Genomic DNA, 14,324 nt, shown 5'->3' on the forward strand with positions numbered 1-14,324 from the left:
TACCCTCATCAACCACCAGCAGTGTGAAACCAACCCCAATGTCAACCAAAACAGAGGTTTTCGCGACCACAAGTCAGACAGAGAAAATGTCATCTATTTCGATGTTGAGTTCTACCATTCTAACAACAGAGGAAGAGAGCTCAGGTGATCACACAACTGAGGTCTCAGTTGCAGTCACTACAACTTCAACAGCCTCCTCATTGTTCAGCACAGAGAAACCAACAGCATTGCCAGTTGCTGGACAAGACAGTACTGAAGTAGATGGTACAGAAAGTCCTGCAGTAACACCTTTTTCTGGAAAGATTGAGCAAAGCTCTCTAATGACAGCAACAGTGGAAGATATCTCAGATGACCAAAGCCAAACCATGTTCTCTACCACCTCCCATGTTACAGCTAAATCTTCACTCTATAGCACTGAGGCACCAACAACAACTTCATCTATTACAGCATCTGATGTTTCAGAGGAAGAATATATTAGTATAAGTGGTGAAACTACAACAATGCAATCAAGTTCTTCATTCAGTGACTCAACAACGAAATCTGAATCAGCATATTTCCTTTCTACCACTGATATTGAGAGTTCTGGAGACAGCACTACTGGTGTCACGGATGAGTTACTTATCTCAGCAACAACTGTCTCCTCTTTATCAAGCACTGTGTCACCATCACCCACAGCATCAATGGAGTCTGGAATAAGTGGTTCTCCAAAAGCCACTGTACCTGTACCCTCATCAACCACCAGCAGTGTGAAACCAACCCCAATGTCAACCAAAACAGAGGTTTTCGCGACCACAAGTCAGACAGAGAAAATGTCATCTATTTCGATGTTGAGTTCTACCATTCTAACAACAGAGGAAGAGAGCTCAGGTGATCACACAACTGAGGTCTCAGTTGCAGTCACTACAACTTCAACAGCCTCCTCATTGTTCAGCACAGAGAAACCAACAGCATTGCCAGTTGCTGGACAAGACAGTACTGAAGTAGATGGTACAGAAAGTCCTGCAGTAACACCTTTTTCTGGAAAGATTGAGCAAAGCTCTCTAATGACAGCAACAGTGGAAGATATCTCAGATGACCAAAGCCAAACCATGTTCTCTCCCACCTCCCATGTTACAGCTAAATCTTCACTCTATAGCACTGAGGCACCAACAACAACTTCATCTATTACAGTATCTGATGTTTCAGAGGAAGAATATATTAGTATAAGTGGTGAAACTACAACAATGCAATCAAGTTCTTCATTCAGTGACTCAACAACGAAATCTGAATCAGCATATTTCCTTTCTACCACTGATATTGAGAGTTCTGGAGACAGCACTACTGGTGTCACGGATGAGTTACTTATCTCAGCAACAACTGTCTCCTCTTTATCAAGCACTGTGTCACCATCACCCACAGCATCAATGGAGTCTGGAATAAGTGGTTCTCCAAAAGCCACTGTACCTGTACCATCATCAACCACCAGCAGTGTGAAACCAACCCCAATGTCAACCAAAACAGAGGTTTTCGCGACCACAAGTCAGACAGAGAAAATGTCATCTATTTCGATGTTGAGTTCTACCATTCTAACAACAGAGGAAGAGAGCTCAGGTGATCACACAACTGAGGCCTCAGTTGCAGTCACTACAACTTCAACAGCCTCCTCATTGTTCAGCACAGAGAAACCAACAGCATTGCCAGTTGCTGGACAAGACAGTACTGAAGTAGATGGTACAGAAAGTCCTGCAGTAACACCTTTTTCTGGAAAGATTGAGCAAAGCTCTCTAATGACAGAAACAGTGGACGATATCTCAGATGACCAAAGCCAAACCATGTTCTCTACCACCTCCCATGTTACAGCTAAATCTTCACTCTATAGCACTCAGGCACCAACAACAACTTCATCTATTACAGCATCTGATGTTTCAGAGGAAGAATATATAAGTAGCAGTGGTGAAACTACAACAATGCAATCAAGTTCTTCATTCAGTGACTCAACAACAAAATCTGAATCAGCATATTTCCTTTCTACCACTGATATTGAGAGTTCTGGAGACAGCACTACTAATATCACGGATGAGTTACTTATCTCAGCAACAACTGTCTCCTCTTTATCAAGCACTGTGTCACCATCACCCACAGCATCAATGGAGTCTGGAATAAGTGGTTCTCCAAAAGCCACTGTACCTGTACCCTCATCAACCACCAGCAGTGTGAAACCAACCCCAATGTCAACCAAAACAGGGGTTTTCGCGACCACAAGTCAGACAGAGAAAATGTCATCTATTTCGATGTTGAGTTCTACCATTCTAACAACAGAGGAAGAGAGCTCAGGTGATCACACAACTGAGGTCTCAGTTGCAGTCACTACAACTTCAACAGCCTCCTCATTGTTCAGCACAGAGAAACCAACAGCATTGCCAGTTGCTGGACAAGACAGTACTGAAGTAGATGGTACAGAAAGTCCTGCAGTAACACCTTTTTCTGGAAAGATTGAGCAAAGCTCTCTAATGACAGCAACAGTGGAAGATATCTCAGATGACCAAAGCCAAAACATGTTCTCTCCCACCTCCCATGTTACAGCTAAATCTTCACTCTATAGCACTGAGGCACCATCAGCAACAGCATCACTCGAGTATGAAACACGTGGTTCTCCAAAAAACACTCTACCTGCAGCCTCATCAACCACCAGCGGTATGAAACCAACCTCAACGTCAACTAAAACAGAGGTTTTTGCAACCACAAGTCAGATAGAGAAAATGTCCTCTACATCGATGTTGAGTTCTACCATTTCAACAACCGAGCAAGAGAGTTCAGGAGAAAATAGATCTGAGGATTCAGTTGCAGACATTATAGCTCCAACAGCCTCCTCATTGTTTAGCACAGAGCAACCAACATTACCAGTCACCATGTTCTCTACAACCTCCCACGTTACAGCTAAATCTTCAGTTGACAGCACCGAGGCCCCAATAGATATTATAACAACAAAGATTAACACATTCCAGCCTGATCGACATTCATCGACCCAATCCTCACTGCTGTTTGAAACAGAGGAGTCTTCATTTGAAACTATGACAGTATCAGTACCTGACTCTGGACGTGGTGATTCTATTGAAGTTGATTACACGTCTCCATTTTCAGATGTAACTTCCCAAGAAACAACAGGTACTGAGGGACCCTCTGTGCAAACAACAACATTAATCACCCCCACTTTTAAACCATTAATTACAGCCACATTTGTCAAGGACAAAATTGCTGTTACTAAAGAATTTTTAAGCGTCACAAATTCCAATACAATCAAAGCCTTGCAACCCATTGTAATCCCTAGTGTCACAGTGTTTACCTCAAAGGAAACCTCTACCTTCATTGACAGCGAGAATTCAGGTGACTCACATGAAGGGTATGATTTTGAGTCAAGTACAGATGGATCTGGTGCAGAGGGATCAGTTGATACTGTCAAAGAATTTGTTGTGAACACAGAAGAGACTGAAATATATGAGAATGGCAGAACATCAGGCATGCTAAACACTGTATCCTCGACCCTTGCCAGTACACTGCTTACTAAGGAATTCATGTCATCAACCCAATCACCGCATATGACAAGCACTAAAAATTCCATTAGTGAACAGGGTAGTGGAGTCTTCCCAGATGACACTGCAGACGAGGTAGAAAGTGCAGATATAGATTTTTCAAATGGGTCAACTGCATTTGTACCAGTCACAAGTACTTCTACTATTTTTACCACACAGAAACCTAAAACAACAGCATCACATGAAGATGGTATATCTGATATTCAAAACTCTGTTATAACTGCTTCTTCTGTCTACAACAGTGAGATGCCAAATATGACTGTGGCATATGCAGTCACACCTATCCAGTCAGTTAGCACATCTATATCTGCAACTGAAATATCAACCACTATTCCAGGCCCTACTTTTACAGTAGGAAAGAGCTTGGTTCACCAAACTACTGAGATTTTTACTGCAAAGCCATCAGTGGAAGAGAACACCTCATTTGGAGAAGCAACTGGTGAAACTGAAACCATAGTTTCTATTATCCCAACCTCTGATGAGAATATTTCTTTACAGGAGGCTATAAGTACTATGGATACTGAGAGCCCCATTACTTCTGACATGACAGAGGCTACTGTTTTGAAAACGGGTAAAAATGACGGTATTGTAGCTGATCATATAATGCAATCGCCCTATACAACTATGTCCCCCCTTACAACCGAAGCTTCAGTTAGTGAACACCCTAGTGACTTCATCAACATAAGTTCCAGCAGCAAACAGAAGCAAGATGGATTCACAGGAATGTCCACCCCAATACCCTCAATTGTATATCATAGTGTAACAGACCAACAGGTTATGATCATTACCCCCAGTGGCAGCCATGCAAAGACTGACTTATCTGAACAAACACCCACCATGGTCCTGCATGTGTCTAAACCATCAACAAGCAAAAGCATCATATTTACAGAGGAAGCAAAAAATGAAGGTGACCTATTCTCAACAGTTACCGGCACTATAACGCAAGGTAGCCCCACTCCAGAGCTTGTCATCAAGGATAATACTATGATTGATGCAGATACTATGGTCATAGTTCCATCTTCTTCATTTTACCCCACTATCCAGAGAGAGGAAGCTGGAGGTGTCACAGCAGTTACAATGACACAAACGTTTATTGTAACAGAAGAACCAGAGGGTTCAGGGACTGATAAAGCTGGTCCTACACCAGTAACTTTAAATGCAAGTCCAGCAATGGATTTGTCATTAGGATCAACATCAACATCCTCTAAATATTTACTGTCCACCACAAAACCATCCACTGTTTCTAGTATGGAGACATCCAGTGAAGAGACAATCACACTGCAGGCCACCCCAACTACTGCTGTGTCTACAAACTCAAGCTCTGATTCTACTACACCACAGAGAGTTTTCCCTGTTGAGACGAGTACCAAACCAGGACCGGTTGATTTATCACACGAGGACACTGATGATGGCACTAAGTCTGTCACTGAGCTCACCACTTCCTCATCTTTTCCTTCTCAAACCTTAATGGAAAAATTAGACACAAGCTCAGTTACTCTGGTGTCCAGTGAAGAGTATATGGTCAGCACAGCTAAAAGAGAAAAATCCATGTCCTCTCCATCCACAGCCATATCAGCCCCACTGTTCACCACACAAACCCCCCTCACAATGACACAAGAGGAAGAAACCGAAAAGAGTGAGATAACCTCAGAGACAGAGAAAGCATCATCATCTGTAAAAGCTCCATCTCATTTTGATGGCACAACATCAGCCCCAGCCCATGAACTAAACTCAAAGGACCAAATCACTTCTAACAAAACATTTATTTCTACATCACCAGTTGTTTTTTCACAAAGCACTGCAAAGCCTGATGTCATGGTTCAGTTTGTCACCACCTTTGTTCCAGAACCAGATACTACACCATCTGAGTTGTTCCAACAAGCCAGATCGGAGATCACATTCACTCTTCATCCCAACATTAACGTCAATGAGAAAAATGTCTTGTCAACAACCAACCCAATGGTACACAGCGAGGAGACAAGCATGCATGTGAACCCTAATGATTTAACTACCCATATCGGAGTTGAAACCCTGTCAGAAGAAAAAAAGACAGCTGAGGCACCAAGCCAAGCACCTGTAACTATAGAAGATTCAACTTATGCTGAAGGTAGCACAAACAAAGGCAGTGAGGTCCTTAAAACATCAACTGATGTGGCAAAACCTTCAAAAACAACAGATGTATCAGAATATTCCAAAGGAACATTGCTTCCTGGGGTTGAATACATTACTCCAAAACTTGAAAATTACAACTTGACTAAGAAAGAAGAAACTGCTGCTGTTGTGCCTTCATCTTCTACAGACGTAGGCTCAGCTGAAACCTCTTCAGAAACTTCCGTTGAACCATCATGGAAGACAACAACAATTCCAATCTCCATGGAAGCTAAAGTCATTCCAGCATCAACCGTGTCAAGTGGTATAAGGCTTGAAGCAACTCCAGATACAGAACTTTCCTCTGAAGACTATGATATGGATAACCCCCCAGATTATGACTCACCAAACATTTTATTAGAAGAAACTCCACAGTTCAATGAAAATACAAAACCAAGAACAGAAGGAGTTTCTACTACCATCCCACCTGTTGTTTTGCAAAGATCTGAGAGTTATCCTGTTGAATCAGTGAGTAGCATTGACAGTAGCTCAGAAGAAAATAAAACACAGTTACCTGTAGTGGCAGCAGAAGCCATCAATTTGTTGCCTTCTGCCTCAGCTCCCATCAGTGTTGCATCCTCCTCTAGTTTGGAGAGTGGTTCAAAAAGCACCAGCAGCTCAGAAAAAAGTATGTCCACAGCAGACACTGTTAAACTGAATGGCAATGAGGTTGAGAACATTACTTCTAAACATTTATCTGTCACAACTAGATCACCTTCCGATTATTTCAGCACTAAGTTCAGTTCTGAAAGCACATCCGTCAGCTCTGAGATTTTGTCTGAAGAGATGTCAACAACAAATGAACCAAAGCTAAACAGTATGGAGGAACAAACTCTTTCCCCGAGTGAAATCAAGACTGTATACAAGATAGATGTTACCACAGCTTCAAAGATGGATTCTGTTAGTAAGGGAGATATAACTCATCCCTCTGAATTACCCATAAGGCCTCATACAGAGTTCACAACAACAGTGACTCAGGAACCCAGTCGGACGATGTCGGTTGCAGACATAGCCTCAACTCAATCTTCTTTTTCTGAGGGGAATAATAAATTGAACCATGACATACCTGCACTTCCATCACTCACTGGAGAAGAATCACCCCTGAGAACAGAGGAAACAACTGCGCAGCCGAACATTGGATTGGGGCACACTGTTTTTGGCGAAACTGTTGAAATTCCAGGTACTTTTCTTTAAATTACTATCTATGGAACCCATTAAAATGCACAAGAAGTAAATTATTTAATAATAACTTCTTTTGTGTGTTTTTTCAATCTACACAGAAGGTAACACATGTTCTGAAAACATTTGTCTGAATGGAGGATCTTGCTACCAGAGTGGAAGCATCTACACATGTAGCTGTGCTCCTGGGTACAGTGGTGATCGCTGTGAAACAGGTAGGATATTGTGAAATAGGAATTTCTCATCATACCTCATTGCTTTAATTGTCACCTCAGAGGCATTCAATTAAACTTCTTTTAATATGGTATAGATGAGGATTTATTTTTGCTTTTGTCTTTTCTCATGTTCTGTGTTTCTCATGCAGATATTGATGAGTGCCACTCAAACCCTTGCCTCAACGGAGGTACATGTGTTGATGGGCTGGCTTCCATCACATGTGTGTGTCTCCCTAGCTACACTGGGCTGTTTTGTGAGGAGGGTAAGTTTGTTGTTTATCTGATAGATTCTCGATCATATATTTCTGAGTATTCTAGTTCAGATTGATGAAAGCTTGATTAAACAGCTGGTCTTGCACATGTTAAAGGAGATCTATTAAACTCACTTTCACAATGAATTATGTCAGTCTGGTACACCTATTGAGTAGTGTTGATAGATCTGTTGCTCTAAAACATCCTTATTTATCTAATACTTGTGAAAGTAAAACCCCTCATTTCAGAAACGGCTTTTTTCAGCTGCTGTCTCTTTAAGGCCCCCCTCCCCACATGCCCACTTTCCTCCAATTGGCCAGCTCTGTTTGCAGTTGCAGGGAAATTTGAGTGTGCTTTGGGGTGGGCTTGTTCTTGAAAGAGCTGTAGGTATGTCCTACAGCTTTTCTCCATGCTTTGCTCTAATACTTCAGCAGACCCTGATGTCACATTCTGGCCAAGTCTCGTGAAGTTCCCGTAACATTTCATTCAGAGCTTCAGGAAACCACATTCGGGGATCATACCGATCAACTGTGTATCTTGTGAAACTTTGCATAGGTTTAGTATGGCTATCCAACATTGTAACATCGTATGTATGTATTTCAAAATGGATCAGCATAATAGATCTCCTTTAATTTGCTTTTACACTTAAAACAATCACTCAACCTTAGTCTGTGGGAGGCGGACCAAACATCCTTAACTTTAATTTTCTTTAAGTTTTAGACACACAGACAGTAGGCACATGAGATATTTAGCACTTAATTTTGCATCAGATGTGGTGTATACTGTACTGCAATTATGGTAGACTTTATGTCACATCTTTTAATATTCATTTAGGACACTCAGTTAAAGATACAAGATAAAGGCATTCCAGAATTTAGTTCCCATATAACAATACTTCTTTGATTTGCAAGTCGTGCTTCACTTTAATTCCAATTTTTGTGGATTGTGAACTCAGCCACTATACTAAAACATTTGCCAGGACTCAGTAAGAATAACTTTAAGAGGAATAGCATTGGAAAAAGTATTTTTTTCTGTTATTCTTTGGATACTTGATTGAGAAGGGAAATAAACATACAGTTATCTGAGTTTCTGTAATTGCAAGACATTCGTAGGGTTAGGTGTGGTTTTTATTATTATCTGACAAGGATACCTTGACTATGTTCAGATCCCTTATAAATACCATCTTCTCTTAAGTCTCTTAAGCTCATATTCAATTGAATTTGGAATTTTGTCATGTCAAAATGTGGACAGCAACACCAGATTATGCATAAAACAGCTTGTAGTTGTCACTGGTGCTTAATTTATTATATTACTGTATAATATAATATTTGCATCCATAGTGCTGTTGTTAGCGCCTTGAAGATATAATCCAACTTGTATTTTTTCATACCGAGTAGAGTTATTATTCAGAGATAACAGTAGCCTGTTTGGTTGTTTTATGTGTTAGAATAAGATTATTTTATGGTTCGTTATGCATGGATTCAAGTTACAGCTTAAAGTTATTGCATTTTAAAAAAACCTTCCATTTCATGTATGTTAAACTGTTTCTGATCAGGTTGTCCGTTGATCCTCATTTTCCCTATTTTTCTGATCCATCAGATACGGAGACATGTGACTATGGCTGGCACAAGTTTCAGGGCCACTGCTACAAGTACTTCCCCCAAAGAAGAAACTGGGACACAGCGGAGAGAGAGTGTCGCATGCACGGGGCTCATCTCACCAGCATTCTCTCCCATGAGGAGCAACACTTTGTTAACCGTATGTTTGATTGCACTACATCATCGATCCTAAGAACATGAACTTATTTTAACCTGAAGAAGATTTAAACATTTAACATAAACTATATAAAATACCCAGAGGTTGTTATATTGTCAATGCACGATAATAATTCAGGCATGTATAATGCCATTGCTCTCTTTATCTTCCCCTTGCACTTTCTGTAGCCAGTCCTTAAAATTGCATATGGTATAACAAAGAAACTTGTTCTGCTGTGTTTAACTCTATCCTGTATGACAGGTCTTGGACAGGACTATCAATGGATCGGCCTGAATGATAAGATGTATGACAGTGACTTCCGCTGGACTGATGGCAGGCCTATGGTAAGACAGGCTGCTTTCTCACATTCTTATGTCTTAACAAAGATGACACAGAAATAGTGTTTGGACAAGATGCTGATGACAAAGGCAGTCATCTAAGCTAATTAATTATTTTCCTGGGCTAGAGGGACCTTCTCACGATGTACATGCCTCTGCTTCATATCACTACAGCATGGTGGGTGACGGCTCAGTTCATAGTGTACTGTAGAACTTGCTGTTTAGTCAATATGAGCCCAGCAGAAGAAATCTATGTGCAGTAACAACGCACAAAGATCGAAAATCCTATGAAAAGGACTGGGCAAGGGAGATACATATAAACTGTTAATAAATACAGTTAAAAGACAGCAGAGAAGTGGAAGTGTGTTTGCTTTAATGATTGCAGCTTCCTCAAAAGACAGGAAAGTGGCAAATTACTATGTGCTTGTATCACTTCAAAGATAATCGTCCAGGAACAGAGATAAGGGAGATATGGAGACAGCCCTGGGGTTAGAAGCAAGCACAGGCAGCCTATGGAGATCCTTGCTTAGCTGAGAGATAGAGGGGTGATGAGGGTGTGAGTGACGCTGTAAAGGGGAATTTTGCAGGCGTAGACAGGTATGATCCCCCGACTACCCTAACATGTATCAGAAGGTCCAGCCGGCAGGGCCACCCGGGGGGAATGGCCACCAGGCAGGCAGACACACAGATGGACAGCACCTGTGCTTGGAGAAACAGTTGATAGAAGCAGCCCAGGGAGTCTGGGTGGGTGGTCACCTCCAGTGGATTAAAATATAATCATGAACCAGACTAGAGTTAAAAAAAAAAAAAAAAGTAAAAAAAAATTACCTTTGGAGATTTTGAAAGAAAAGTTATTAGTTTGAATCACATCAGGACTGAAATACCCAATTTCTGTTGTGTTTTTGATTATGTGTGGGGGATCAAAGTTTGTTTGATTATTTTAGGAGGATACAGGCCTGCTTTGTTGTTGACAGGTCACTCATTTGTTAAGTTGGAGTAAGCTGAACAGGAAGTGGCTGTGTGTTTGTTAACCATAATGACAGACTAGCAGAGCCTTGGGGCGTGAGTTTGGGGAAGGGGGTGAGGGATCACAGTGTTGAAGGGCCTGTTTGAACCTAGAATATGCTGAAAGACTTTTGGTAGCATCAATTCCTGGCTAAATGCCCCACAATACTACAGCTGTGTGTATACTGTATTGATGTGTAAATCTGGATCTGTGTGTGTGCATGTGGATTTTTGTGCTTGCAGACTTAAATGTGTAATGCTAGGAATGATTACTGTGTGAGGTTATGATATAAACCGTAGTTTTAAGGTAACTTTTAAATTGACCTCCAGTCCAGTACTTGTAGCATATCCAAGATTGTTTCATTCTTATACAGTGGTATTGTTGAGTAACTATTGATGCTTATTAATAAACTTTAAAAACATGCAGTGGGAAACAATGTGATTTCAAATCTTGATTAAAAACCCTACTCACTGGTTGCATTGACAGCACAGTAAGCTGGCTCTTATCTGAGCAAAGATTATAGACCCATGTCAAACAAGTTATTTCTGCCTTGTGTTAGTCATTTTGAGCATGGGTCCCTCTTTAAATAGTATGGACGAGTTCAGTAAGTTGGTGAATTTAAATTGGCAACATAGAACATGATGTAGCTTCTTCTTGAGTGAATCCCATGAATAAGGCTGTATTTACACTGCAGACAAAAGTGACCTGATTTCTTTGCTCCTATGTGACTCCGATCACATTTTGGCCACTTTCATAAATGGATTCTCACAGGAGTCTGATACAGGCCACATTTAAAAAGCAATGTAAACTTGTTAAGCCCAACACCCTTCTTAGCATCATGAGTGTGGTTTCGTGCACTTTCCCCAGCAAGCTAGATACATATAACATATAACCATTGTTTCTTAGAGAGATTATAAAATAACAAAATACATTGATCTTGATTTTAAGGGTTTGAATGTCTGTTTTATTATAATAATATACATTTAGATTCAAAGAGTGTCCTCTTGAGGACACACAACTTATTATCATGTCTTGCTCTTATTTTAGCAATATGAAAACTGGAGGCCCAACCAGCCTGACAGCTTCTTCTCCTCTGGCGAGGACTGTGTAGTGATGATATGGCATGAAGATGGCCAATGGAATGATGTTCCTTGCAACTACCACCTCACCTACACCTGCAAGAAGGGCACAGGTAAAAGGACAAATAGAGTTTGATAGAAAAAGTACACATGCAACAGATACTTCATTTACTTTAGAAATACTCCCTCTAATATTCACACTTGTGTTTTTCAGTGGCCTGTAGCCAGCCTCCTCTTGTGGAGAATGCACGCACCTTTGGAAAGAAGCGTGAGAGATATGAGATCAACTCACTGGTGAGGTACCAGTGCCGGACAGGCTTTATTCAGAGACATGTCCCAACTATCCGTTGTCGTGGGAATGGTCAGTGGGATGACCCTAAAATCAGCTGTATGAACCGTAAGTATAGAGTTTTGTTTTGATTACATACAGTACACTTTGCTCTATCACTGTATGAGCCTTAAAAAGCACCATCACTGTTATAAATCTAATATTTGTTCATTGACAGCATCGAGCTATCAGAGGACTTTTATCAGAAGACATCAACATAATAGTCTCTACAGCATCAACAACTTCAAGAGATGGCCAGATGAGGCCTTCCGCTTACAGCTTTACAGAGGAAGGAGAGATAGAACTCAACATAGGCGGAAGAGACACTGAGTGCCAATAAACATGGAACAGCTTCATTGAAACGAGGACACAAAGTTGATGCTTGTGTGAAAAGAGAAAAAGGATTTCAAAGGAAAAGCACAAGAGAAAACTCACAAAAGAAACCAAATGGATCTGCAGTTTTCTTGCATCTTGGATGACGATGGAACTTTATGAAGTGCCTTTTAGTAAAAAAAAAAATATATATTGATACTTTTGATGACTTTTCTTCTCACGGGGCAGTGCAGTGCCAATGAGGATCAAATACTTTCAGCTGGCTACTGGAAAAAAAATAATTCTTTTTTCTTTCTGCAGAGTTCCTTTTCTGTCCTTTGCTCATCAAGAAATACAACCATGATTGTTGTCTAATATCTTTGTACTTTGACTGTGCTATTTAAAGTCATCATAACTGTTCATAGTCCTAGAGAAAAAGGTTGTGAAATTATAGCGCTTATTTTATGTAAAGAAACTCATTGTGTTGTTTGCTGTTTTAAGCTGAACTCTCTTTAACTGTCATGGTCATGCATGCAAATGTCTATTGAAGTCCTAATTTTTCCAACTGTTTATTCTATGTCAAGAGATTCAGTTATGGCATCTGAAAACACAAAGAGGCATCAGTGGCAGTGATGGATTATGCAAAGACTCACAGTTTACATTTGCCTTTTTTTTTATTTTCTACAGCCTATCAAACTGCACACCTTAATGTCTTCCTCTCTCTAGTTTAAGCCTCATCAGCAGAGATGGAAATCCATTTTTTCTGGATCATTGTTTCATAGCTTTTTTGGTGAAAGTTATTCACATTCCAGACCCGAACACATTGAAGTCTTGGGAAGTCTCACCAAATCACTCAGTTTATTATTGTAGATTGGCAGCTCTGGAAGTCCAAATAACATCTCTTATACGATCACCTAATCAAAGTTTTGCCAATGGATGAATGTTCAATGATAGATTCCTATAAACACGATCTAAAATTTATTGATATAACTTTGTAGGATTTTTTAGCAATCAAACACGAGATAAGCCTCTATCGTCAAATAAAAAAAGATGTCTGTCTTTTTTTTTTTATAAAAGAAGGGATGTGTGGCTCAAGAAGCCTGTGTTTTATGCTTTTGTATGTTCCGTGCATAACTTAAAACTAGTTTCTACAGCATGTTTACAACACATGTAATGCTGTTTTTTTTATTAATGAATCAAAGAGTCTTGCTCTCGTCTAATGCTCTTTGGCTTATGATGGTTTTCTTCTTCTGCAAACTTTACATATCTGTTATTGTAGTTAATTGGAATCAAGCAGTGAGAGAATGTATTTTGTGAAACAAAACCAAAAGACTTGAACGTAAGGCCTGTTTTGGCAAGGATGCATATAATTTATTTTCAAGCTGCTCTTCATCTCCTCAGTTGGATAATACTCACATTTAAAATATGATGCTGTCAACTGGCCCAGCAGTGCTCTTCACGTATTTTTTTATTGTATGCACAACAGGAGACCAGCCACGGTCACAGACTGGTTGAAAGGGAAGATGATACGATGGATTTATGTATTTTTACACCTTTAATGCCAACAGTGGACCAAAGAATATAGAGGGCCCAATTGGCTGCAATAATTCTCTGTTACTTTAACTTTTTTTTAAATTGTGGATGGTTATGTATGTCTCCTGTTTGTTTGTTTGTTTTTTGATCGAAAAATGATTTCGCTCTGCCTGTGAATGTCTATGTGTGTGTTTAAGCCTCAATGTGCATATAATATCATTTTATATTTATAACAGTTTTTATTTTAAAATGTGAATGTTTGGGATTTTTTGATAAGATAAACTGTATTTTCCTGCTTAAAATCACCAAAGAAATAAAATAAATATATTGATATGATATACAAATCATATTTAATCTGTACTTTTTACAAAAATGTTTAGAAAGGCGTTGGCAGCGCTATACAGTTTTTCAGTGTTGTTTATGTACTCCTTGAGATTGTGTAGGTTTTCTCAGTATGTTGTGGTTTCCTTTGAATTTCCAAAGATATGCGTGTTTGGCCGGACTGCATCTAGATTCTCAATCTTTGACTGTCTTTTTGTGGTGCTCTGATTGAGTAACAATCTTTCAATACATATTTCTTTAATGCAAGTCAGAAGGTGTCCGCTTACAC

The 14,324-nt window shown here is 39.9% G+C and overlaps 1 protein-coding gene across 1 annotated transcript; it reads left to right on the forward strand.

Annotated features, from left to right (window-relative positions):
• The first annotated feature begins 2,599 nt into the window (after positions 1-2,599).
• On the forward strand, positions 2,600-14,063 carry LOC132974093 (versican core protein-like). The gene is made up of 8 exons (XM_061037901.1): positions 2,600-6,897; positions 6,998-7,111; positions 7,261-7,374; positions 8,963-9,121; positions 9,380-9,462; positions 11,510-11,654; positions 11,756-11,938; positions 12,048-14,063. Exons 1-8 carry the CDS (start codon positions 2,676-2,678, stop codon positions 12,197-12,199), a joined length of 5,172 nt encoding a protein of 1,723 aa, XP_060893884.1. The 5' UTR covers positions 2,600-2,675; the 3' UTR covers positions 12,200-14,063.
• The last annotated feature ends 261 nt before the right edge of the window (positions 14,064-14,324 follow it).

This window comes from Labrus mixtus, chromosome 5, assembly GCF_963584025.1.
Source record: "Labrus mixtus chromosome 5, fLabMix1.1, whole genome shotgun sequence".
Lineage (NCBI taxonomy): Eukaryota > Metazoa > Chordata > Actinopteri > Labriformes > Labridae > Labrus > Labrus mixtus.

What these genes read in the sequence shown, in the direction of transcription:
- LOC132974093 (XM_061037901.1), top strand. Translation starts at nt 2,676, where the DNA reads ATGAAACCAACCTCAACGTCAACTAAAACAGAGGTTTTTGCAACCACA. An exon ending in CGAAACTGTTGAAATTCCAG is followed by an intron (nt 6,898 to 6,997) that starts GTACTTTTCTTT and finishes CAATCTACACAG; the next exon opens with AAGGTAACACATGTTCTGAA. An exon ending in TAAAATCAGCTGTATGAACC is followed by an intron (nt 11,939 to 12,047) that starts GTAAGTATAGAG and finishes GTTCATTGACAG; the next exon opens with CATCGAGCTATCAGAGGACT.